This window comes from Pinus tabuliformis, chromosome 9, assembly GCF_031772625.1.
Source record: "Pinus tabuliformis cultivar Carrire ecotype Pingquan chromosome 9, CPIR1, whole genome shotgun sequence".
Classification (NCBI taxonomy): domain Eukaryota; kingdom Viridiplantae; phylum Streptophyta; class Pinopsida; order Pinales; family Pinaceae; genus Pinus; species Pinus tabuliformis.
The window spans coordinates 1,812,047,988-1,812,074,699 of NC_142307.1; the positions used below are offsets into that span (position 1 = coordinate 1,812,047,988).

The 26,712-nt window shown below is 38.0% G+C and overlaps 1 protein-coding gene across 1 annotated transcript; it reads left to right on the plus strand.

The window, feature by feature from the left end:
• Positions 1 to 936: 936 nt before the first annotated feature.
• LOC149156016 (STS14 protein-like) lies at positions 937 to 1,801 on the plus strand. The gene has a single exon (XM_089441513.1). The coding sequence runs from the start codon at positions 1,087 to 1,089 to the stop codon at positions 1,621 to 1,623; it is 537 nt and encodes a 178-aa protein (XP_089297639.1). The 5' UTR covers positions 937 to 1,086; the 3' UTR covers positions 1,624 to 1,801.
• Positions 1,802 to 26,712: the final 24,911 nt, after the last annotated feature.

Below are 26,712 nucleotides of genomic sequence, written 5' to 3' on the forward strand. Positions count from 1 at the left end.
TAGTAAATGTTAGGAGAGTTAAACCAGTGCTAAAGATTTGTCTAACTTGATCACAATTTTGTGTACATAGAATTTTTTTCCAAAAATCTAATTTTAAAAGTCTTTAAATAATTTTTTCATATTAAATTAATACTTTTCTAAATAAATATTTGTTAATAATAAATATGAATTAGAATATCAGGAGTCAATAGATGCACCAGCATATGGGTAGTGGATCATGGCAACAAATATGTGGCTCGTAAAATCTAACAATAAACATATACAGTTTTGTTCATTGGTAAATGATTTATTTTCTTTAAATTACTCTTAATATAGTTCAATTAAGGGAGTTGTTTATCCAGGCTGAGAAATTGTCTGGACTGCCAAAAGTGGCTAGAATCTGGGTAAAAATATTTAAAATATTTAAAAATCTTATAGTTGCAGTGTTTGAATCTCTTATAGTTGCAGTGTTTGAATCATGTTTTTGATAGTGGAAATAGGTTCAGCACCATGAAAATATCTAAAACACCTAAAATTACGAAATTTAACAGCTTTTACTTAAATTTACAAAAATCTCTACCAGATTTTTCAAAATGTAAAGAAAATTTCCATAACTTTTTAGACTACGGCCAACTAAGTCACTGTTATCACCGCCAATATAATCCAACTAAGTCACTGTTATGACAGTAGGGAAGTGAATCCCGTGCCTGTGCCCGTGCCCTTTGGGTAGGCAGGTCGCAGAAAGCTGTACAGAAATTTCAGTATTTCGATGAACAGTGGAGTGCCCGTAACGTTCTGGGGGTTACACGCATAGAAAAATACAAACGAAATCTATACGGAGTCTGCCGAAAGATATGGTGGCATCACGTGGAGACAGTCACAATATTTTTGGACAGAATTCGATATATTGATGGCGGGTGACCGCACAGTAAGCTGAACAGCAATATTTTACAAAACGGGGCTAATTTCTAGGAACGTTACACAGCTGTTCCTGCAAATTGTCGTAATAAAAAAGCATTCAGTGCAGTTTTTCCTATTTATATAGAGCTACTCAGAAGCAATCAGCGGAATCCGTGAGCATTAGGAAGGGATCTTCAGAGGGCGATAATGGGTGACCTAAACATTTTTTTCATTGTTTCGATTTATGCTTTTCTTATTGCAACAGCAGCCTGGAAATTGCAGGGTGTAGCAGCAGCAGAAGCAGCAAAGATAAATGTTGCTGAAGAGTTTCTGAATGCCCACAACAAAGAGAGAGCAACCCTAGTTGGAGTCCCGCCCCTTCGGTGGAACAACGGGATCGCTTCTTATGCGAATCTTTTTGCGAGATCTCAGAGGGATCACGACCACTGCGAGATGAAGCAGTCCGGGACAGGCAAGTATGGGGAGAATCTCAGTTGGGCGAGAGGCAGGCCCATGACACCCACTGAAGCTGTTCAGTCATGGATCGATGAGAAAAAGTTCTATAATTATACAACAAATACCTGCCTGCAAGCAGATCAACAATGCGGAGTTTATACCCAAGTGGTATGGAAGAACTCGACTGATCTTGGCTGCGCTTTAGTTACCTGTGACAAAGGGGATATTACATTCGCCATCTGCAACTACTCGCCCCCGGGGAATGTTGTAGGTGAAAGGCCTTATTAGCATCGTGTTATATGCAGTTTTTTATGTATTTTCTACTGGTTAGTATATGTATAAATGCTATTGACAGAACATGTTCCGAGAACTGTGAGATCTGTCCCAGAGTTGATCTGTTCGGATTATTATTTGGGCAAATCTAATGTTCCATGGGTATTTCAATGAAAAAACAAAGTAGGATGAATCCCTGATTTGCGGATCAATTGGGTTGAGAATATCTTTCAAGCACTTTTATTTTATTTTTATTTTTTGGTATTTTTCCTAATACCATGTTTTAGATTCATTTCTATTTCATTTTTCATTAGGTATTTGTTATAATATTTATGTAATTGTTATAAAAGGAGTGTAAATCTATTTTATCTTTTTAGAATTAAGTATTAAAAATGTCCTTTCTCTTTTTCCAAAGCACAAATATTTTTCACAATGCAAAATTTAAGAAAAAGGGTATATTTAAAAAGATAAGAAAAATAGTATATTTAAAAAGATATGATGTTTTTAGCATTTATGATTCCTCTTAAAAATCAATTTAATATTAAACATAAAATGAATTACACATCTTTTATTTTAAACAATATAGTACTAAATGTTTTCATCATAATATATATTTCATAATATATATATTTTTTATAATTGACATTAAAATATTTTATTCAGTGTAGACATTAAAATATTTTAAATATATGGATTATTTAGTATATTTTTAAATATATATTCCTTTTATTATCTATATTTGATAGTGTTTGTGTTTTTTATCTATATGGTTGATATTGAAATATTTTACTTGAAATATTCTACATATTATTTATATTCTGCATTAAAACATTTTCTAAACACATATTTAGCGCTATCCATTAAAAATTAAATGAATTTCAAATGTAATTGGAATTTATCTCTTCATATGCGTGCGCGCACACACAGATATATATATATATATATATATATATATATATATATATATATATATATATATATATATGAACTTGATATTGTAATATATTTCTTATGACGAATATTCAAATATTTTATCTAAGGCTTATATTGCAATATTTCAAAAAGTAAAAGAATTCTACATCTTCATTATGCAAAGCTAAAATATAAGAATTTTCAATCTGTATGTTTATTTTTATCTTTTTATTATATTTTTAATTTAATGAATATTTTACTTTTATCTTAAACGGATGTGTGTCAAATCCAAGTTAAATACATATTAGACTTTAGAATAGGTCTCTAAATTTAATTACAATTTATAACTAGTGAAGCCATATAAATTAAATGTTTGGTAGGCCTCATAAACATCAAAACACTTATCTTAGGAGACGTTCCTAGCATTAAAAGAGTTCATAAAAATTAACTAATTTATAACTATTTATAAAAAATAATATATGAGTTAAACTCATATACATTTAAAAAGCCACATAACAATATCTATATCTATATCTATATATATATATATATATATATATATATATATATATATATCCGCACTTTACATGGTGCTTCTTAATTTACAAAAAACTTTGTTACAATACCATGGGCCAATGTAATGGCTTCCTAATACCATATGACCAAATAACCATTACTTATAATCACATCACACATGTTCATATAACATGTTTTTTAATCAAAAGATGAAAAAAGACATACCTACTTTTAAAACAAATCTCAACCTTTGATTTGCGTATACTAGTAAAAATATTCTAGAATATTTCATGGAGGTTAAATCCCTACCATCTACCTAATTATACACATAGGCATGTCAATTTTGGAATAAGACTTTGAGAATTTTAATTTATTCATAAATAATTATTAATTGGATGATATGATTTAACCTCGGTGTATTCTAGAATATTCTTAGTAGTAAACACAAATCAAAGGCCGAAATTTATGTCCAATGTAGTTAAACCCTTATTTATCTTTGAACAAAATTAATTAATCAAACAATCTCACATGAACAAGTTTCATAGGAAGTGAGTTATTGATAAAACCATGATATTATAAAAAATCCTATTTACAAATTAAGAATCTCTATTCTAAATTGGGAATAACAATCTATGGTTAAGAATCTCCTTCCATCTTTTTTAAATGTATACATGTTTATTTTTTTTTGCTAAAGCAAGAGTCGGTCCTTCTATTATCTTGTCACTATAAAAATAGATTACATAAAATATAGTGCACCCAAAGAGGAAGAGGGCTGAAAAATTTATCAATCACTCCTAGCTTTGGGAAAAGAGTCAACGTCTCGAGAACCGGGCCTATGGCCCAAGAAGAAACAAAACACACTGCCCAAATGTGATCAGAGATCAAGTGGTCGAGGGTCGAAACGCAACGGAAACATGTGAACCTGAAAAAACTTTAAGTAGACCCAAAGAGGAAATAGAGACCACATAATAAAGATTTCAGGTCTGCTAGGGGAGCAAATAAGATCACCCAGACCCACTAACCTGCTCATCGAACCTGAGCCATTGATCTGCAACTACATGATCCAACGGCTGAGGAAAATATCAGGTGGAGAAGAAGACCCGCCCGATGAGGGTGGTATTCTCTCTCCTCCGAGAGCCACGTGTTGAACACTAAGTGGCATCAGGTTCATTTCTAATAAACCACTTCGGGTTTTGAGGATGCCCGATAACCCGGAAACTGCTTTGACGCCCGCAAGCCCGGAAACCACAGATACGCTTTACCCACTACCATCTATTCAACTGAGCCACCCATTTAAACCAATGCCTCACAGCTTTGAGCAGCTTGTCACAATTTTCCTGACTTCCCGCTCGCTATCCAAGCTCCCTGCAGAGCCAATGAGAAGGCGATCTGTGGTATCCAACTGCAAGACCCAAAAATGCCAATTCTCAGGATGTCTTTTTATCAAACCCCTAGCGTCCATCTGTTTAATGGTCAACTGGTTGATTCCCCTTCATGTGTTGATAATGCTCCCTGTCTGTGCAGGCCAAAGTGTAGTAGCCCTCACGCAGTTGTCCTGCGGGTACCGACTCCCACAAGCAGCACTTGTTGTCTCTTGTGCATCTCACCCCTTCATTAGCTAGCTAGTCCGCTACTCTGTTGGCATCTCTGCGCACATGTACAAAACTAAGGGTTCTTAGAATTCTTAGGTGTGTTTGAATTCGGTAATAGACCTGCAAAAGTCTCTAGTGTCTCGAGACTTTGTCTGGTGCAGTGCCCGTGCCAAGCCATTTGACCGAATTAATTATTAATTCCGAGTCTGCCTCGATGATTGTATTATGTAACTTGAACTCAATCAAAATTTCTAAGCATTGCTCAATGGCCATGAGTTCAGCCATATTGTTAGTGGCCCTCCCTAGATGACTGTGAAAGATGACTTTGATATTGCCCTCTTCATCTCTTATGACTCCTCCATAACCAGCATCCCCAGGGTTACCTTTTGAGGCTCCATCTATATTGAATTTTAAAAAGCCATGGGGAGGGGGTTGCCAGAAAGCCTTTCCTTCTGAAATGTGCCTTGCTGTCTTATTTATGCCCTGAGGGACATGTGACTGGAGCCCCAATAGTTCTAGAATGTGAGCATCTTGATGACCCAGGGGTTTCTCAAGAGGTTGCTTCTGAAGGGCATTGACAGTTTCTTTGAGTTGTTTTAGGATCTGTGTTATGATACTTTGTGCTGAGCCAGATTTATCTTTGAAGATCCTATTGTTACATTCTTTCCAAACATCCCAGATCAAAAATCCTGGAATCAGAGTCCAGGCTGTGTTTACTGTCTCATTATCTGAGAAGTCCTTCCTCCAGTTCTTTAAAGTATCAGTGATGTCATTTTCATTCCTGTCTGTCTGATTGAAGATATAGGCCACCCAATTCCATAAGGTTGAGGTGAAAGAGCAGAGGTTGAGAAGGTGATCCATAGTTTCTTCCTGCAGGCCACATAGTTGGCATCTTGATGGACCAACAAAACCTCTCTTTTTGAGATTTTCCCAGGTTAGAATCTTTTTGTGCTGAACCAGCCACCTAAACAGTTTGATCTTCGTCTAGTGTGGGTTGTTCCATAGGTCTTTCCATGTCTTATCAGGGCTTGGGTAGTTAAGTCCCGTGGCTATTCTTTTGGCTTCTTTGAGGTTGAAGATGCCCTCGTTGTTTCTACCCCATCTTAGTAGGTCATTCGAGGTTGAAGTCAAAATTTGCCTCTTTTCCAGAATAGCTTCCAGAACTTTAGCTTGGTTCTTCAATGGGGTCTCTTCACTGTAATCTGGTACCTTCCAAATTCTCCATTTACCAGTGTCCCTTGACTGATCCCAATAGTCACTTACTTTTTTCAGTCCTTTGTTAATGGTATCATTTTTTATGATGTCCAGTCCTTCTCTACTAAGGTTATGTTCTTGCTACCAGTTGTCCTCCCAGAACCAGGAAAGATTCCCATTTCTGATCTCCCAGAAACTGTGTTTCTAAACTAAGGCTCTATTCTCCCACACCTTGTTCCAAATATGGGAACCTTTGATGTGTCCTGTCATTCTAATGTGGTCCATTTCTTGCCAATCCATTGCATATTTTTGTTTCCAGAGTTTTTCCCAGGGGTTTCTTATTTCCTTTAGCCATCTCCACCAATGTTTTGTCCCCAAAACTTTGTTTAGAATATCCAGGTCATGGAGACCCAAACCACCATGGGTTTTCGGTTTGCAGAGCTTGTCCCAAGCAACCAGAGCCCATTTATTTTTCTCTTCCCCTTTCCCCCAAAGAAAATCCCTTTGGATATTCCTGATTTGTTGTAAGACTCCTGTTGGTGCCAGAAGTGCTGATAACATGTAAATTAGAATGGGTTGTAGTACTAACTTTGTGAGAAATAGCGTCGCTGCTAAATTCAAGGATCTGCTTGTCCACTTGCTGACTTTGTTCTTCAATTTATTAGTTAAAGCCTCCCAGACTTCCTTGCTCAAAGGTTTGTCAGTGAGGGGTATTCCAATATATTTTGAGGGAATATGATCTCTTTGAAAGCCTAGAATTCTGGAGAGATTTCTTTGAATTGAAATATCGGTGTTGAAAAAGAAAAATTTTGATTTTGTGAGGGTTACCTCAGTACCAGCAGCCATTGGAAACTCATACAGGATTTGTTTCAAAGCTTTGGCTTCCTTGACTATGGGTGTGCCCTGTATTATAGTGTCGTCCACAAATTGATGATGAGTCAATGTGTCCGCATTCTGAGTGAGTCTGAGTCCCTGGATTCTTCCTTCCTCCTTTGCTAAAATGATTGCCTTACCCAATCCTTCCATCGAGAGAATGAAGAGGAAGGGGCAGAGAGGATCTCCTTGTCTGAGGCCTCTCAATGGGCTGAAGGTTCTGGATGGAGAACCGTTAAGAAGAATTGAACCACTGGCAGTGGTAACAAGAGCCATGACCCATCTTATCTAGTTGTGGTCAAAGCCATAAAATTTAAGAACTTCCATGATATAGGACCAGCTTAGCTTATCATAAGCTTTGCTATGTCCAGCCGTATTATCTTACCTGCTTGCTTATTGGTCTTGAGGGAATGCACCACTTCGTGAGCTTGAATGATATTGTTGAGAATTTGTCTACCTTCCACATATCTAGTCTGCTCCTCTGACACAAGTGTTGGAAGAAGGGGTTTGAGTCTATTAGCAATTACTTTGGAAATGATTTTGTACACCACATTGCATAAAGCTATGGGTCTGAATCTGTCTGGAGTCATGGCTTTTTCTTGTTTGGGGATTAAGGCTATGAAGGATTCATTAAGTGCTCTTAGAACTAATCTTGAATTTCTTGAGTCCTCCACCACTTCCAGAATGTCATGCTTGACTGTTTCCCAACATGCTTAGAAGAAGTCTACATTGAAACTATTATCACCAAAATAGGTCCCTGATAGGCTGTTGATTAGACTATTTCGGTGTAACTATTTCAAACCTGCTTTAGGCTGAGGCTTAGCCTCCCCACCCTGAGAGGGCTCTCTCAAAGGATTAATGTTTTTGATTATGATTAAGATGGCTAACTATTGTGAAACAAAGATAGAAAAATGAGAGTGGTTGAAACACAATTAAAAGGTATCCATTGGGCTTATGGAGTCACAATTGTTTCAGTATAACAATGATATCAACCTTACATAGAAGTCAGGGCATTTAGATTTCTACCATTCAAAACACACCATAAACATATAGGGCACACAGTTTATAAATATGTGAAGGAAATCAAAGCACAACCAGTGATTTCTAAGTAATCACACATCTATACCATTGCAAATATTGAAGAGAAGATAATACATAACATTCTGAACAGTAAACTCCTTCCGATTCCTGAGAAGTAAAGTCAAGTCTTGTATTACTAAAACAGAGTCATATACATAGCACAATAGTTCCAATTTCTCTGAAATTTTCCAACCCCAAGTACATTGTTGTTTCTGCTATATATAGAATTCTTTACAAAGCCGAGATTCCTCCTCCAGCATGAGGGGAACTCGAAGTCTGCTTGCTATGACACCTATTCAAACTTTAACTACTTATTAAATGCAACAAACTGCTAATTAGACGTTTTAGAAACCTAAGACAATTAGGAGTCTAACTCCATATCATGCTGATAATAACATTAATTACAATCAAATCTCGTTTTCTGACAAGTGGTCTCCTTCAATTTAGTTGTGGTGGATGCTCGAAACTCCTTACTGGTCCTTAATGTCTTATCCCTTTACTGTTGCTGATAAGTAGGAAACTGCCCTGTTTTTATGCTTTTGGTTTCCTCAAAGGTATTCAGAACCGATTAACCATGTTGATCTTCTTTAATTACCCAACCATCTATTTGAGTGCCACGTTCTTCATGTGCTGTAAGCCTGACTCATATACATGTGTGATGACAAAATCCTTTTTAAAGCTGATTGAAAAGTCATTTACAATACGATCATTTGTATAACAAAGAGTTTAAAATTCATATAACTTCTTTCTGCTTGTTTTGCCGTGGCTGATTTCTTGCATATTGTAAATGATCTTTTCTGAGGTTTCCTTTCAAAAATGTCCTCTTGGTCCCTCAAAATTTGGCCGACTGAGCTTTAATTATGCAGCTACAGCAGTTTCGTAGCGCGCTACGAAACTGCTGTGCGTTATGTGTTCTTTTTCAGCAGTTTCGTAGCGTGCTACGAAACTGCTGTGTAATCACAAAACACAGTTTAACCCCAAAATTTGACTGACTTGAGCCTCTTTTATCTTGACATATCCCTTTCAATTGCCCTGAAGCTATCAAAATTGCTACATAGTTTCCTTAAGGAGATCTTTCCCGCTTGCCTAACTACAACTTCAACTCTTCAATTTGTCTCTTCATAACCCTATTCCCAGCTCTAAGTTTCATATTAACTCTCCTGATGAACATCGCTTCCTTTATTGCAGGGACTGACCAGGTATAATATTGTTCATTACAGTCGACCACCTTGGGTATTTGGACTGTTTTGTCTTCCCACAGAGCTTGCATTTTGTCAAAATGAGATTCCCTGATTGCATGCTTCCTAGAGGCTTTCTTCAATCTAGCTATCTCAAGATTAGCTAACCTCAACTTATTTTTCAATTCTTCAACACTACATTCCTCTTGCGGGATAATTTCCTTTCCCTTATCTTCTTTATGCAGCTGTAATGATGATTGTAATGAAGTCATAGGTCTATCATGAGTTTTTGTGATCTCCTCTGTTTAACCTGTTTCTGGCAGCATCTCCTATATTTGTTTGAAATTCCTCGTCATGAGTCTTCTTGGCTTAAAACCAAATTGAGCAACTTGATCATCAAACTTGAGCTTTTCGAGGCTTTGGTTCTTTTAGTCTTGTCTTTACCTAACGCTATCAAATATACTTGAACCAGGGGATATTCTTCAATATCGATGGCTTGCAGTAAGTCATTCAAGTTTCCCTTTGAAACATGGCTTTCCTCAGCAACCAACTTCTTGCCTTTTTCCTTAGCTAATTGACTCCTGATCATTCTTCTCTGGACTACTTCTCCTTCAGATGATTCACGTCTACCTTCTTCGACCTAAGTTTTCTTCTTCAGGGACTGCTGGGGTGTGTCTTGGATAACCATTGATCTGGTGGGATCCCTTACTTGTTTCCTAGCTTTCAATTTGGTGAATCTCTTGGATCTTTCTGTATGATGACCAGTTGTTGGTGGAGAATTTTTCATAGCTTGGGGACTGAGACCAGTTTCATTTTTAAAGCTAGACATAAACATAAACGTGGGCTAGTCCCTACCTACTCTCTGGAGTTCATGCAGAATGATCAACTTAACTAAGCCATGGTGAAACAATGAGGTCTCATAGGCTTCTTTCCTTAGCTGCACCTTGTCACACATTTTGTTGAGGCTACGAAATAATTAGAAAGGTAAATCAAGAGAGATCTTTCCTGTGAAATGCAGCAGAAGCTTGAAATGATATGAATACACCTTGTTATATCTCCCTTCACAGGTAAGGTACCTCTGTATGCAGGTAAGAAGATTAGCATATGAGTCCTTGACATAATTTCTTGGCATGGACTTGTTTAAATCTGAGTCAATGAACTCCAGTTTCAGAAATTCTTTGCAGGGGGTCATATCAAATTTAAAATTTTTAAACCAACTTTCTTGTCCCCTTGGAATCTTAGTAACTATGGATATTACCTTTGGTGAGATTTGCAATTCAAGCATCCCAACCTTTGAATTCAGTCTTGTGAAATTCAAGGCAAATTCCTTGGTGATTTGCGCATGACCTCCCTGGAGTTTCTCGCAAAAATTCCAACATCCAACCTGCTTGAATGCATGCTCAAATTCTGTGTTCCTCAAGATAATGTCTACCCCTTCAGGTTCGTTCCTTAAACATCTACCTAACCTGTGCTCTTTTTTTTCTGGAGATCCTTCCATGAGACTTCAGCGTAATGAAGGTTTGAAATACTGGCACTGCTCAATCTTCGATCCTTGCCTCGCTTGATCACTGCCTCGCCTGATAACTGCCTCGCTTGATGTACAATGCATTCAAATTGAATGCTTGCAGATTTTTTCCTCATGCCATGAACACAATCATAATTATGACAGTGAATGTCTAGCTCTTCTTGAAACTTGCAATCCGAGTGTACCAAGGTACCTAACGACTGTAATAATGAAGATAAGTGGTTGGACATGATATGTGAAGTGTATAAGCTAACAATGGATGATGCAACCATAATTGAAATTGACAAATCTGACAGTTAAGAAAGATTTGCTACGGATTGCACGAATCTCCGATTTTGTAGCGCAGCCAGTGTAAAATCTGGGTTATGCGCTATGAAATCACCTAAAGCATGTTGCACTGCGAAAACACCTAAAAAGGATTTATGCGCTGTGAAAATACCTAAAATGGATTTATGCGCTACAGAATCACCTACAAAGATTCGTAACACATAACAACCTTTGAACAAAGCTGACATATGGAAATTGTGTGAGTTATGAGACCAGTGATGAATGAGAATGAATAGTTGACCTTTATTTAAGCATACCACCAAGACTCCTAAGACTCAGACTCTAAGGCAAACAAAAAAAAATCAAACCTAGACTAGCACCGAACCTTTACCATCAAACTGATGTGAGCAATTTGGGAATTAGAATCCTTAAGTGATAACATAAACCATCTAGGCCTAGAGCTTTCCCATTCTGCATCTCTTTGATTGCTTCATTGACCTCTTCTTCCGTCACTGGCCTGTTGAGATTATAATTGTCTTCCCTGGTTACCAGATTTGGAATATGCTGAGTAAAACTTTTAGTAAATTGAGATATGTCTACCATGGTCTCCTCTTATATACTTTGAAAATGTTGAACCAGTACAACTTCCATTTCTTTGTGAGTATTTAGTTCTTTCCCTTAAGGATCTATAAGTTTTGTGATCCGATTATGTGCCTTGTGTTCCATGGTGGACTTGTGAAAGAACCTAGTGTTTCTATCCTCTTCCTTAATCCATTGCATTATGGATTTCTGTCTCCAAAAGATTTCCTCCTACTGGCATCTGTTGTCCCATTCTTGTTGAAGTGAGTCTGCTTGCATTTTCCTTTCCTTTGTGAAGCCTTCTATGATGAGAATTTGATTAATTTCCTGTAATTTTTTTTCCCCTTCTTCTTTGGCTTTGAAAATGTTGCCAAACTCATTTTTATTCCAGTCTTTTATCCTTCTGTTGATGTGTTTGAGTCTTTGATGTAGGAGGAACAATTTTGTTCCTTGGGTGGGAATTTCTTCCACCGACCAATTTCCAATGTTAGTGATGAAATCAGGGTGATTAAGCCAGACATTTTCGAACCTGAAAGGTCTATTCCTCGGGGTTCCAATAAAGGAAGCTTCCAGCTAGATGGGCCAATGGTTCGAGCTGCCGAAAGGGAGGATGAAAGTTGTCATGATACGACCGGTGAGAAGGATATCCTCTGAGATTATGAATCTGTCTAATCTCGAGGCTACTTGGGAAGTTCCTCCTCTCTTGTTGTTCCACATGAAGATGCCATTTATTGTTTCCATATCCACCAGTCTCATGTTGTTAAGGAAGTTTTGGAAGGCTATTGAGTCTCTACCAAGTGTTCTGGTTCCTCGTTTTTTCTCTGTGAGAGATATCATCATATTAAAGTCCCCTCCCAAAATCTAGGGCATTGTCAGGTGTCTCTCTCTTAGCTCCTCCAGAGAGGTGAGGAGTCGGAGTTTGTCTTCTAGAAGTTGAGGACCATAGACATTTGTGATCATGTAACAATCCTTGTCCCCCAAAGGTTGGATAACCATTGAAAGGTGATTTTTGGATGCCTCCGCATCTAGGATTCCTAATTTCCGAGGATTCCATGGAGTGAGAATTCCTCCAGCTAAATTATTTTCTTTGATTTCTAAGTAATCATACTTAATAAGCCATTTTCTATGCATTTCTCTAATCTTATCTATTAAGCATTTTGTTTCCTATATAAACACCATATCTGGTTATTATTCTTTTATTCTATTACTGAGATTTCTTTGTTTTCTTTTACTCCCTAGTCCTCTAATGTTCCAAGTTGTAAGCTTCATAATGATGGGTTTGTAAAAGAGTAACTGGTGAGATCTTTCATCTTACCTGAATTAATCATGAGTTTCCCACATTCTGTCAGTAGGTCATTTTGTCTCTTTCTTCCTCTTTTCTTGCTTTGGTTTTTGGTGGAGTGTGTTAGGCCCCTATACTACTAGTGTAACCCCTTATTGTTATTAGTACAACCCACTTATTATATTGATGTACCCATGTAGTGCCCATATTGTTACTATTGTGCCCCATAGAAGCCCACTATTGTTATTATTGTGCCCTTACATTATTATTTTTATGTCGGCTTTGATTATGTTATGACCCCTTAGACTCCTATATATAGAAAGGAGGTCTTTTCATTTGTATCATCCAAGAATTGTTCATTTATGTAATGTAAAGGAGGTTTCCCCCTCGAAGAGGCTGAATTCTAAGAAGCTGATCTATCTTTTCTATATATTCTTGAGCTGGTTTCATAACATTTGGTATCAGAGCTTTGGATTCTAGGGTTTCGTTGTTCCAAACAGGTCATCGTGGCGTTTTCGCTATAACTTGTTTTCTGTGACGTTTCAGAAGTCGAAAAAAAAACCCATTTGAGAAGAAAGCGCGTTGAACCTTGGGTCCGAATTTCAGAGCATTTCGCACGATATTTGCGGAGATATGATCTGAGGAAGTTGGTCTTGTTGCAGACTCCTGAATTACATTCAAAACAGGTGACCTGGGGAAAATTTTCATAACTTTTTCTCTGGGGATCGGATTGAAATTTCGTAAGAAGTTACAGAAAGAGGACGGAGTTTATTTTCTTGTATTCATTTTTCAGATCCAAAGGTCGAAGTAGTGACTCGTGGCACGTCGTACAAGTTCGCTCTACTGAACTAGTCTATAATCAAGTCACTGTGGGAGATTTCACATAACTCTTCCTTGGAGAATCCAAATTAGGTCAGACTTGTGGCATTGGAAAGAGGACACAGAGGGCGACTATAGGCCACAATTTCAGAACTTAAAGATCTGAAAGTACAGAGTTACAGTTGTTTCAAGATCGAGCTCCTAAAATAAAAATAAAAAGCGAGATGAGGAAGTTTGATGGCAAGGATCCAGTAAATTGGATACTACAGATGGAGAAATATTTCGATCTACATGAGGTGCAACTGTTACAAAAGGTATGTATTGCATCTTCATATTTAGAACCGAATCAATTTTTATGGTATGAGGGGCTTTGTTCTCGTAAAAAACTTGTTACGTGGTCAATTTTCATGGAGGAAATGATAGCACATTATGAGGATACAATGAGCAACATCTTCTTTAGAGCAACACCATAACAACTGGAAAGAGTAAAAGGGCTTTGTGACATAGTGGAAAGCAAAATTATGGAAACCAGGAAGCATACCCCTCACAACTATAAAGATGGAAGTGTTGTTTCTTGTAGCCTTCCACAACATACAAGGGTTACACCACAACAATTGGAAGAAAAAGGAGAAAAAGGGCTTTGTTACAATTATGATAGGAAATCCATTAAAGGTCATAAGTGTGTTGAGAAGAAATTATTTTACATAGAATATGAAGAGGAGGAAGAAAAGGATCAAGAAACATCAAAAGAAGAAGATATATGCTAGGACCCCATTCCAGAGAAAGAAGAAATGAATCAGAGGATTTCTTGTAAAGCATTGGCAAGTATTACCACTTCTCAAACTCTCAAGATAGAAGGACATATCAAGAAGAAAAAGGTGCAAGAAGTGAAAGATCACATCGAGAAAGAAGAAATGAATCCAACCATATCTTGTAATTGATTGGTCGAAATTACCACTCCTCAAACTATCAAGATAGAAGGACATATCAAGAAGAAAAATGTTCAAGAAGTGAAAGATCACATCGAGCATCAAGAAATGAATCCGACCATATCTTGTAAAGGATTGGAAGAAATTACCACTCCTCAAACTCTAGAGATAGAAGGAAATATCAAGAAGAAAAATGTTCAAGCAGTGAAATATCACGTCGAGCATCAACAACAAGTTCTCCAACATTTAAAGGATAACACCACTTCGGTACAAAATCAAAGGAAACAACAGGTAGATCAACATTGTAGTGAAAAATGTTTTGATGGAGGTGATTGGGTATTTTTACTGCTACATCTCAAGCAAGCTATTTATGAAAAGGAAATGTTGGCAATACTACATGCACTTAAAAAATGGCAACCTTACCGAATGGGAATACTCTTCAAAGATGAGGATGTGGAAGCATTGTTTTATGCCATTTCTATTATCCAACCAGATTGGATAAACGAATCAAGGGATGAATGGAAGAAAGATGAAGAAGTATGGCCACTTATTCAAAAGTTGCAAAAGATCCCAATTCAAACAATATTGCCAGAAATTGAAGAGGAAGGAAAAATCATATTGGAAGCTGGAGCAGTCACAAAAATAGGAACTTGATAGCTACAAAATCGATCAATCTTAGAGTATCTCATCAAGTGGAAGAGCTTACCCGCTGAAGATTCCACATGGGAGGACAAGAATTTTATACAGAAGCATCAAGAACTACTCAAGCATTGAGGACAACGCTTTTTGAAGGAGAGGGGCATCTTAGGCCCCTATACTACTAGTGTAACCCCTTATTGTTATTAGTACAACCCACTTATTATATTGATGTACCCATGTAGTGCCCATGTTGTTACTGTTGTGCCCCATAGAAGCCCACTATTGTTATTATTGTGCCCTTACATTATTATTCTTATGTCGGCTCTGATTATCTTATGACCCCTTAGACTCCTATATATAGAAAGGAGGTCTTTTCATTTGTATCATCCAAGAATTGTTCATTTATGTAATGTAAAGGAGGTTGCCCCCTCGAAGAGGCTGAATTCTAAGGCGTTGATCTGTCTTTTCTATCTTTTCTTGAGCTGGTTTCATAACAGAGTGTCCTAGTATTATCTCCATTGATTTAAACCCTCTGTTCTCCTCGCTATCATGGTTCCCTTTGACTCCTACAGCCTTTATTTGAGACCTTCGGAGGAATAGTTGTTGTACTCTGTCAAACTCCTCTTGTGGTAGAGAGTCAATTCCTTTGTTGATTCCCAGCTCTAGAAACTTTTATAGTTCAAGGTTCTCCCTCTCAAGGATCTCATTTAGGTCTTGGTCCTCCGTACCTCCTTCACTTGGGATCAGCTCATGGTCCATTCCAAGTTCCATAGTGCTCGGTGGGTTCTCCTTTTGCCCATTGTATTCTTGTATGATTTCCATGCTATCCTCTTTTTCCTTCTCTGTATGACAATCCTTTGGCATTTTGTGCATACCATTTTTTCTGCCCTCTTCTTCTAAAATTTCGAAACTGTTATGACTTCGTATCTTTCTAGCGCTGGGTTTCTTTTGGGAATTTTTCCCCCTCCTTTCTCTCTACCTCCCACTTTGGTAAAACCTTCAGGCTCTTTTCCTTTGTTGGTTTTTGGGTAATCCTCCCTTTTGTTGAGTGGGCAGTCTCTGAAGAGGTGCCCATGTTGATGACATTTACAGAATCTGAATGGGATGTGTTCATAGTCAACTGCTTATAGCCATTCCTCATCATATACTTCTAGGATGACTTCATCCAGGAGTGCTCCCGATAAGTCCATCTCTACACATATGCGAGCAAAGGAGGTATATTTCCCTCGCAGAGTCACTTTTGATTTCTTTATAGAATGCCCTGATTTTTTACCTATAGCTTTTAAAGATTATGGCTGCCAATAATCTAAAGGTAAGGAGTATAATCTAATCCATTCCAGGACCGATGTGAACGTTTCTCGCTCCGGAATAAAGTTCATCACCCAAGGTTGCATGTAAAGGCCTGCGGCAGCATAAAAGTAGGGTCCTCCTTTGAAAAAACTATCTTTGTGCTCCAGGTTAGTGAAAAGCACTGTGAAGAAACCCTTGGAGCCAAGATGTAGATTTATTTCTCCCTTCAGTTTTGTTTCTTATCCATGTGTACAATGCTTTCTCCATTGGCCATATGCCCATGAACTTGCAAATTACCGCATAAGTCGCCATGTGATCTCTGTGCACCTGTAGTGTAGGATCATTTAAGACCACCTAGGGTATAATGCTAGCCTTCGGATTGCAGAGTCCCGTCGGAGATATTTTCTCAGTTCTCAGACTGATGTCTCTAGGATTTGTTTCCCTCCTAGCTTCCTTGTGGGTCCCTTCCTTTTCAGGGGAATTGCTGCTTTCCGGCTTGTGAGTGCCAATTGTCTTTGTCTCTGCCTTCGTTGGTTTCCAAAAATTGTTCAGAATTGCCTCTTTGCTTCTGTTTGAAACCATGTAACTGTAGGAGGGAGTGGAGCTCCCTCCTCCAAGCCCCTCCATAGTTACCTTCTCGCTCTTGTCGCCCCCCGTTGAAAACCATAGTACCTTAGATCTCCCTCCCCATAACTTATGTGTCTTAACCTAAATGTATACATGTTTAACTTATATAGTAATTTTATATTTTTTTAATAATTAATAATTCTTTTTATAATTAACAATAATATAATAATCTATGATCAGGGTGTGAGTTGGATCCTATGGGTACACTTCGAACCACCCTCTAATATGTAGATCCCAAGAAAATATTGTGCCACCCTCCATATGCACAAAGAAATTGGAGAAGTGGTGGCACACATGTGAGAGTTTAATGCTGACCCGGAAGGTGGCAGAGACATTAACAAGGTGGTGAAGGTAAGATTAACCTCCTTCGAGTTCAGTAAGTTGGTCTGTGTGCTCCATTCGTTGTGGACCTGGTCTAGGCTACTCATCATCCTACGGAAGGCTCTGGCTCAGTCTCCTCCTGCTCAAGGTCTTTGTCACAGGTATATCTCCAATCCTAATTATATTATCCCTACATACATGGATCACCATATTTATCTGCGGGTCTCTAGGGTGAGTGAAAATTTGTTAGGCGGGTGGGTATGTAAGGGGATTTCTCCAGAACACGGCATGCAGGGGTCAGTTTTGTGTGTAGCGTATCTATTATATTATGTCCTTATGTCAATCGTTTATGGAATTTGGCTATCACGCACGGGTTTATGCGGAGTCTGGCCCACGACCCGCTTAGGGTTTCATTGTGCTCCCTGCCTCCGATGTGATGGATTTTTACTTGAAATGAGTATAGGTGGACTCGACCCTGAATATTTAAGGTTTTGGTCTATGGAGAATTCTGTTTGTAATTACTGGCATGACCTTAGTGGGTATAGTGTTATGGTTTGGTCAGAATTGTGTGAAGTGTCTCATGGAAATTGTTTTCCAGTGTTAATGGTTCATGGAATTTGGTTATGACACATGGCTTTGCATGGTACCTGGCCTACGGTAGCTCAAGGTTTTGTTGTTATCTCTATCTTTGGCACACGAGTTTCTTTCTTGAACTGAATATAAGTGGGCTTGACCTTGATCCTTTTGGGTTTTGGCTAGTGGACAATTCCATTTCTAATTATAGGCTCGACCCTTACGGGTACAATTGGAGAAAGGGATCGCTCAGGACCTTAATCTATGTTCGTTGCTTGTCGACAGTAGGCTTTCAATTTGGATCCTCATTTTCTTGATCTCTTATGAAATTTCATTCACAGGTTTCCAGGGCTAGGGTGACCCCCATTAGTCTCTTTCTCTAAAGTCTAGATTTTGTTCAGTTTGGCTTCCATATATAAAGGTAGTCAATTATCCGACTTGGTAGTGCATCAAAATTGCTCGTCCCAACTCTGGTAAAGGAAGGAATGGCCGGGGAACCTGCAACCGTGGGAAATAGAGGAAAGCATCCCTTTCTCAGGCCAGTCATCCCAACTCATCAGAGGGGAGGGTGCATGGGCATAAATGGACATCTAGGATTATTAATGAAGCAACCTAGGCTTACCATTCGAACATTTCGATCCTAGTTAGACAAATTATTGCAAAATGGGAAGAGAAGATTAAACAGACAAAGGAAACTCTAGAAATTGATTTGGAAAACTGGCAAACAATGGTTCCCAATGCTAGACATACTCATGGAAGATCCACCCCATACAAGAAAACAATCCACTTGTAATAGATGATGAAGAGGCTTCTGGCTAAATATCTAGAGCAGTTACCAACAAGCATGCACATGTCGTCACATGGGCACTCAAATTATAACAAGGAGTTTCAGAAGATCCAATTTCAATTGTATTGGAAAAATGGTCGCATCAGTCGCATCGAGTATCACGTCCCATGTATCCCTCACATCGAGCTACTAGGCTCTATTGTGAAGGACCCTACACATGTTGATTTAGTTGATGACGAGTAGAGTGATATTGCACCCCTGATTGTATTTTTTGTATGAAGCAGTGTAACACCCCTCCCTTGTGTGTCAGACTATTTCAACCTAAGCTGATGAAAACTAGGTGTGATGTGTAAAATGAAAAGCAAATAAATTATTAAATAATTAATAAATTGATCACTTGGAAAAGCAACACAGCAAGAGATAAGATTCTTTCCAAATCCCATTGAGGAATTTGATAGGACAAATCTTCCATGATAAGCTTATAGATGTAATTCTAGATAAGCTTGGATGGATTGGATATAAATATCCATGAAAAAAAACATAGAATATTTGTGGGAGATAAAGGCAAGCTTTTATGAGGAAAATCCTTGCAGGATATAAAGGCGAGATTTTCTGAAAAATACCTAGGCAAATGGATAAAAATCCATAAAAGTGAGATGCCACTAATGGAAACTATATCATGAAAGAGGGTATTAAATACCCATTGGCATAGATCAATTGGAGGCAATTGATCCATGGCAAGACCCTTAGTTCAGGGGGAATCAGAGGTGATTCATGGTTGGGTGGTGGTGCTTCTCTCTCCAAGTGATGTTTTAGTTGGTTTCATATGCGTGGCATGTATTGTATGTTGTTCCTTACCTTGTATTTTATTCCAATTCTTTCAACATATATGTTTAGTTGTAGGTGTGATATTTGTATAGGAAAATAATAACTATACATGATAAATGATTTTGGTTCTAAGTCAGAAACTATAGAGCCTAAGGTTCATGTTATTTAATCTATGCATTAAGTACTATAATATAAGTTGCATCCATTGAGGTGTTCCAGTTCTTTACTCGTATTGTGTAAGATATATGTTGATGATGTTATTTGTATTCATGTAATTGATTTCATTCTTATGCATGTGGATGAGTGAAATATCCACTGAACCTAAAGGTGACCATCATTATGTTAGTGAAGGAACATAGTATGTATTTAATGTTATATAATGTCTCTAGTTTAACATGGAAATAGTGGTGCATGAGACATAGGTGCATGCAGATCAGTATGGTATAATGCATTTAACAATATAGTCTATGGTGGTTAGATTATCTATTGCATGTATACTCAATGAGGCTATTTTAGCATTATGCATGTTGCTTAATAGTAATATCAATAATCGTTTTGCCTATGTCTGTAGAATTATGATCTCAACGAATGGAAAAGCTAACTGCAAAAGACTTAAGATAATGAGTCCATTAATGCTTGCGGGTCCAACCAATAAATTTTATGAGTGGCATGCCAGGATAGGAAAAGCACATCTGGATATGTGTTTCATATGGGATCGGGAGCCATCTAATGGGCTTCTAAGAAGCAACATGTTGTGTCTTTGTCAACAGCAGAGGCAGAGTATGTGGCAGCAACAGCAGCAGCATGCCAAGCAGTATGGCTGAGAAGAGTTCTAAGAGATTTGTGTCATGAACAAGAAAAGGGCACAACCATTTACTATGACAATAGCTCAGCAATAGCATTGTCTAAAAACTCTGTTTTTCATAAAAGGACAAAGCACATAGACACAAAATTTCACTTCATACGTGAATTGGTTAACAATGGTGAGATTGTTTTGCAGCACTGCATAATAGAGGATCAGTTCGCTGACATCTTGACAAAACCATTGGGAAAGAAAAGTTTCGATCATTTCAGGACATGCCTGGGTATGCAGAAAAACCCAGCAGTTAAAATTAAAGGGGAGTGTTGGAATGATAATTTCAAACTGCCGGAAGCTGATAGTTGAAAAGCAGCAACGACTTTACTTCAACGAACCTGTAGATTTTTTCCTGCGATGCGATCCCATCGCATATCGCACATTTCCTTGTCAACCTTCACTGTGACCCTTTGATTGTCTGCGATTGCGATTTCGTGATGCGATCTGATCGCATATCGCAAATCGCATGATTCAACGGTTATGGAAGCGGTGGCACATATTTTCTCTTCCTCCGATGCGATGGTGCGATATTATGATAAGCCATGCATTAAATTTCGATAAGATATTTTCAGCTGTGTAATTAATGATATTTACTACGGTTGGTAAATGTAGGTGAAATTTTTAATTTTATTTTTTTCTATCTTACGGTAGTATGGGCACAAGCAACACGTATTGTAAGATATTTTTGTGTTGTTCATTATATAAAAAAAAATGCAAGAGCAAACACAAGTGTAGAGAATTAGAGAAGAAGAATTTTTTTTTTCTGGAATGCACAGCAGTGCTGAACCTTTAGTTTTCTGAGATAATGAAATTGGTTTCTGGAACTGGAGTGTTCCTGATGTAATGCCGCTGAAGAGGAAGACTATTTTGTAACAATTTTATTTTTGTTGTTTTCTAATAAAGATCCTGTATTAGAAACAGAGCGTTGTTCTCTGTGCTATTTCTTTTGTGTTTGAAATAAACAGAAATTTTCCAACATGGTATCAAAGCTAGTCTAGGCACTCAGTGAGTCAAAAAAAGAGAGTTTGTTTTTCACTATAGGAGCTGTAAGAAGCTTATCAAGCAGAGAAAGTTTTTATTTTTATTTTTATTATACAGTCAGTATCTCTTCTTTATTTATACAGGTTAAGATGGTAGATGCTGGAACTGGTTTGACAAATTCCCAACTGCCACAGTTTAATGGGAAAAATTACAGTTATTGGTCCATAACAATGAAAGCATTGTTTTCTTCTCAAGGAATATGGGAGCTGGTTGAAACTGGCTATGCTGAACCTGCAGATGCAACAGCATTGGCTGCTTTGACAGTAGCAGAAAGAGACCAATTGAAGAGTGACAGGAAGAAGGATGCCAAAGCCCTCTTTTTTCTCTTCCAATCAGTACATGAAAGTGTTTTTCCACGGATAGCAACAGCAACAAAATCCAAGGAGGCATGAAATATTCTCAAAACTACCTATCAAGGCATGGAGAAGGTGAAGACTGCAAAGTTGTAGATGTTGAGGAGAGACTTTGAAACGCTCAGCATGAAGGAATCTGATACAATAGATTCATTTTTCACTCAGGTTATTGGGCTGATAACCCTGATAAGATCTCATGGTGAGATTCTTGAAGAAAGAAGGATTGTAGAGAAGATCTTGAGATGTTTACCCTCAAGGTCTGAAGCTGTTCTGGTAGCAATAGAAGAAACAAAGGATCTCTCACAGTTCACAGTAGATGAACTGAGTGCTTCTCTTATGTCTCATGAACACAGACTAAGTAGAGAAACATATTCCTCTTTTGAGCAAGCATTCAAGACTCAGATGTCTTTCGGCCAAGGAAAAGGTCGAGGCAGAGCAAATAATAGAGGTTGTGGAATAAGCCAAAACAAAGGCATAAATAATCTTGCAAGCACAAGCGGAAGGAGCTGCATTCAGAACCAAGATGAAGGTTCAAGCAAACAGCGAGCTCATGGACAAAGGTATGACAAATCCCAAGTCCAATGTCATTATTGTAAGAAATATGGGCACTACGCCAATGAATGTAGGAAAAAACAAAATGACATGAATAGTAGGCAGAATGCTAATTTTGCAAATGAAGAAGATAAGAATCCAAAGATTGTGCTGTTAACATGTAATATTGCACAAGACAAACAAGAAGATTTTTGGTTCTTAGACTCAGGTTGTAGTAATCACATGACTGGAAATATTGCAATGTTTGCCAATCTGGATGAAAATGTGAAATCTGAGGTAACAACAGGAACTGATAGTAAGATATCTGTCAAGGGTAAGGGCAGAGTCAGTATCCAAGCAAGAAATGGAGAACAGATGATTGTGCCAGAGGTATACTATGTACCCGGTCTGAAATGTAATCTTTTGAGCATTGGACAGCTCATTAACAAAGGTTACAATGTGTTCTTCAAAGATGATATGTGTACAATCAGAGACATACCTCCAAGTGAGAAGATCATCGCACAAGTGCAGATGACCAGCAATAGAATGTTTCCTCTCAAACTCAGGGCAGATTTGAAGGAAGGAAGAGCTATTGCAGCTGTAACACAAGAAGTCTTTCAGGAACAAGTGAAAGATGGGAATTAGTTGTGGCACTTGAGATTTGGACATCTCAATTTCGGAGGCTTGAATTTTTTGCACAGAAAGGGAATGGTAAAGGGATTGCCATTGATTGAGAAACTAGACAGCCTTTGTGAAGGCTGCATTTTGGGCAAGAAACACAAAGAAAGCTTTCCAGTAGGGAAGAGTATAAGGGCAAAAGCACCCTTGGAAATTTTTCACTCTGATGTGTATGGGCCGATGCCAATACCATCATTTTCTAGAAATAAATATGTTTTAACTTTCATTGATGATTACACCAAAAAGACATGGGTGTATATGCTGAAACAGAAGAGTGAAGTGTTTGAGAAATTCCGCCACTTCAAAACTTTTGTTGAGAAGCAGTGTGGGCATTATATCAAAGTGCTCAGAACAGATAGAGGAGGAGAATATATCTCTAAAGACTTTCTGCGTTTTTGCAGAGAGAATGGCATACAAAAGCAGTTCACCACAAGGTATACACCTCAGCAAAATGGTGTTGCCGAAAGGAAGAATAGGACCATTCTTGACATGGTCAGAAGTATGCTAAAGGCAAAGCACTTGCCGCATGAGTATTGGGCAGAAGCTGTCACTTGTGCAGTTTACATCTTGAATAGATGCCCAACTAAAGTTGTCATGAACAAAATACTAGAAGAAGCATGGAGTGGTCAAAAGCAAACTGTCACTCACATGAGAGTATTCAGTTGTGTAGCATATGCACATGTACCGGATCAGCTAAGGAAGAAGCTTGACAGTAAGGGGGAGAAGTGTGTCTTTATTGGTTATAATGATGAGTCAAAAGCATACAAACTCTATAATCCATCCACCAAGAAATTGATAGTAAGCAGAGATGTGTAGTTCATTGAAGAGGAAGCTTGGGATGGAAGCTTAGAGAAGACAGTGAATGTGAAGACAATTGTGTCTCACGAAGAAGAAGAGGAAGGGACAACATAAAATAATCCTTCCTTGGTGGCTCCTCCTCCACCACTACAAGTACAACAAACCACACCACAAGCTGGAATTCGAATAGCCTTGAGAAGTCAAGGAAGTGCTTCTTCAAGCACACCACACGGATTAGAAATACCCTCAAGTTCGGATGGAACTCCAAGCACACCAAGAAGACCAAGATTCAGAAATCTGAATGAGATTTATGAACAAGGAGAGGTAAGTAACAATACCGGTCTAAATTCATTATTCGCTTTGTATTTTCATGTTGATGACCCGGTTCATTTTGAAGATGCTATAAATGAAGATAAATGGATTAAAGCAATGAATGAAGAAATTGGTGCAATTGAGAAGAGTAAAACATGGGAGTTAGTGGACCTCCCTGAAGGCAAAGATGCCATTGGAGTTAAGTGGGTCTATGAAACCAAAAGTAATGCTGAAGGCAAGATTGACAGGCACAAAGCAAGACTTGTTGTGAAAGGCTACAAGCAGCAACAAGGCAAAGATTATGATGAAACCTTTGCACCAGTAGCAAGGATGGAAACAGTTAGAACAGTGTTGTCTATTGTGGCACAACACAAATGGAAGATTTATCAGATGGATGTTAAATCTGCATTCCTAAATGGAGTGTTAAAAGAAGAGGTTTATGTTGAACAACCTCCAGGCTCTGAAGTTGACGGCCAAGAGCATAAAGTCTGCAAACTGAAGAAGGCTCTTTATGGGCTAAAGCAAGCTCCAAGAGCATGGTACAGCAGAATAGATGCTTATCTGATTGACAATGGTTTTGATAAGTGTGATGGTGAACCCACACTCTACATAAAGCATAATGATGGTAAGATTCTTATTGTTGTTTTATATGTAGACGATTTGATTTTTACTAGCAATGATGCTTCTCTCATTGCTGATTTCAAAGCAGTCATGAAAAGTGAATTTGAAATGACTGATTTGGGCTTCTTAAGATATTTTATTGGAATTGAAGTAGACCAAAGTGAAAATGGTGTTTTCATTTCTCAAGTTAAATATGTAGAAACAGTGTTGAAGAGATTTAACATGCAGAACAGCAAGGCAGCTATGACTCCAATTGTAATGGGGTTGAAATTGACCAAAGAAGACAACAGCAAGGATTTTGATCCAAAATTGTACAAGAGCATAGTTGGCAACCTTACGTACTTAACTACAACTAGGCCGGACATTATGCACGCTGTGAGTTTAATCTCCAGATTTATGGAAAGACCGAAAGAGACTCATTGGCAGGCAGCCAAGAGGATTCTAAGGTATGTAAATGGAACAAAGGGGTTCGGTATTTTATACTCCCCTTCTGAAAGTTTCATGTTGACAGGTTACCCTGACAATGATTGGGCTGGAAGTGTTGATGATAGGAAAAGCACATCTGGATATGTGTTTCATATGGGATCAGGAGCCATCTCATGGGCTTCTAAGAAGCAACCTGTTGTGTCTTTGTCAACAGCAGAGGCAGAGTATGTGGCAGCAACAGCAGCAGCATGCCAAGCAGTATGGCTGAGAAAAGTTCTCAGAGATTTGTGTCGTGAACAAGAAAAGGGAACAACCATTTACTGCGACAATATCTCAGCAATAGCATTGTCTAAAAACTCTGTTTTTCATAAAAGGACAAAGCACATAGACACCAAATTTCACTTCATACGTGAATTGGTTAACAATGGTGAGATTGTTTTGCAGCACTACAGAACAGAGGATCAGTTCGCTGACATCTTAACAAAACCATTGGGAATGAAAAGTTTCGATCATTTCAGGACATGCCTGGGTATGCAGAAAAACCCAGTAGTTAAAATTAAAGGGGAGTGTTGGAATGATAATTTCAAACTGCTGGAAGCTGATAGTTGAAAAGCAGCAACGACTTTACTTCAACGAACCTGCAGATTTTTTCCTGCGATGCGATCCCATCGCATATCACACATTTCCTTGTCAACCTTCACTGCGACCCTTTGATTGTCTGCGATTGCGATTTCGCGATGCGATCTGATCGCATATCGCAAATCGCATGATTCAACAGTTATGGAAGCGGTGGCACATCTTTTCTCTTCCTCCGATGCGATGGTGCGATATTATGATAAGCCATGCATTAAATTCCGATAAGATATTTTCAGCCGTGTAATTAATGATATTTACTATGGTTGGTAAATGTAGGTGAAATTTTTAATTTTATTGTTTTCTATTTTACGGAAGTATGGGCACAAGCAACACGTATTGTAAGATATTTTTGTGTTGTTCATTATATAAAAAAAAATGCAAGAGCAAACACAAGTGTAGAGAATTAGAGAAGAAGAGTTTTTTTTTTTCTGCAACGCACAGCAGTGCTGAACCTTTAGTTTTCTGAGATAATGAAATTGGTTTCTAGAACTGGAGCGTTCCTGATGTAATCCCTCTGAAGAGGAAGACTATTTTGTAACAGTTTTATTTTTGTTGTTTTCTAATAAAGATCCTGTATTAGAAACAGAGTGTTGTTCTCTGTGCTATTTCTTTTGTGTTTGAAAATAAACAGAAATTTTCCAACAAAAGCTCACCTTCGCATGTCGTAGCTTTTATGCCAATCCAAAAATTTCAAACGATTGGTTTCCTTCCATTTCACGAAACCACTATAGAAAATGAAATCCATCGAGGTAAGGGCTATCCCGACCTCCATGTGCAAATGTAACCCTTTCTAGACCCATGATTTGTGGGAAAAGCAACCGTGTACACCAAATTAAAGAGGAAAGGAAGTGAATATCCCTATTTCCCTTTTTGATGCCGGAGAAAAGGCCGCAACACTATGGTTTCCTCTATTCGTGTCTGATGTACCATTGAATCGGAGGTATGTGAGTTGACCAAAAAGCCAACCATATGGGTTCCATGGAAATATTGAAGAAAAGCTGAAAAAAACTCAATTGTTTCCCACTATCTATGGTGAAGGCG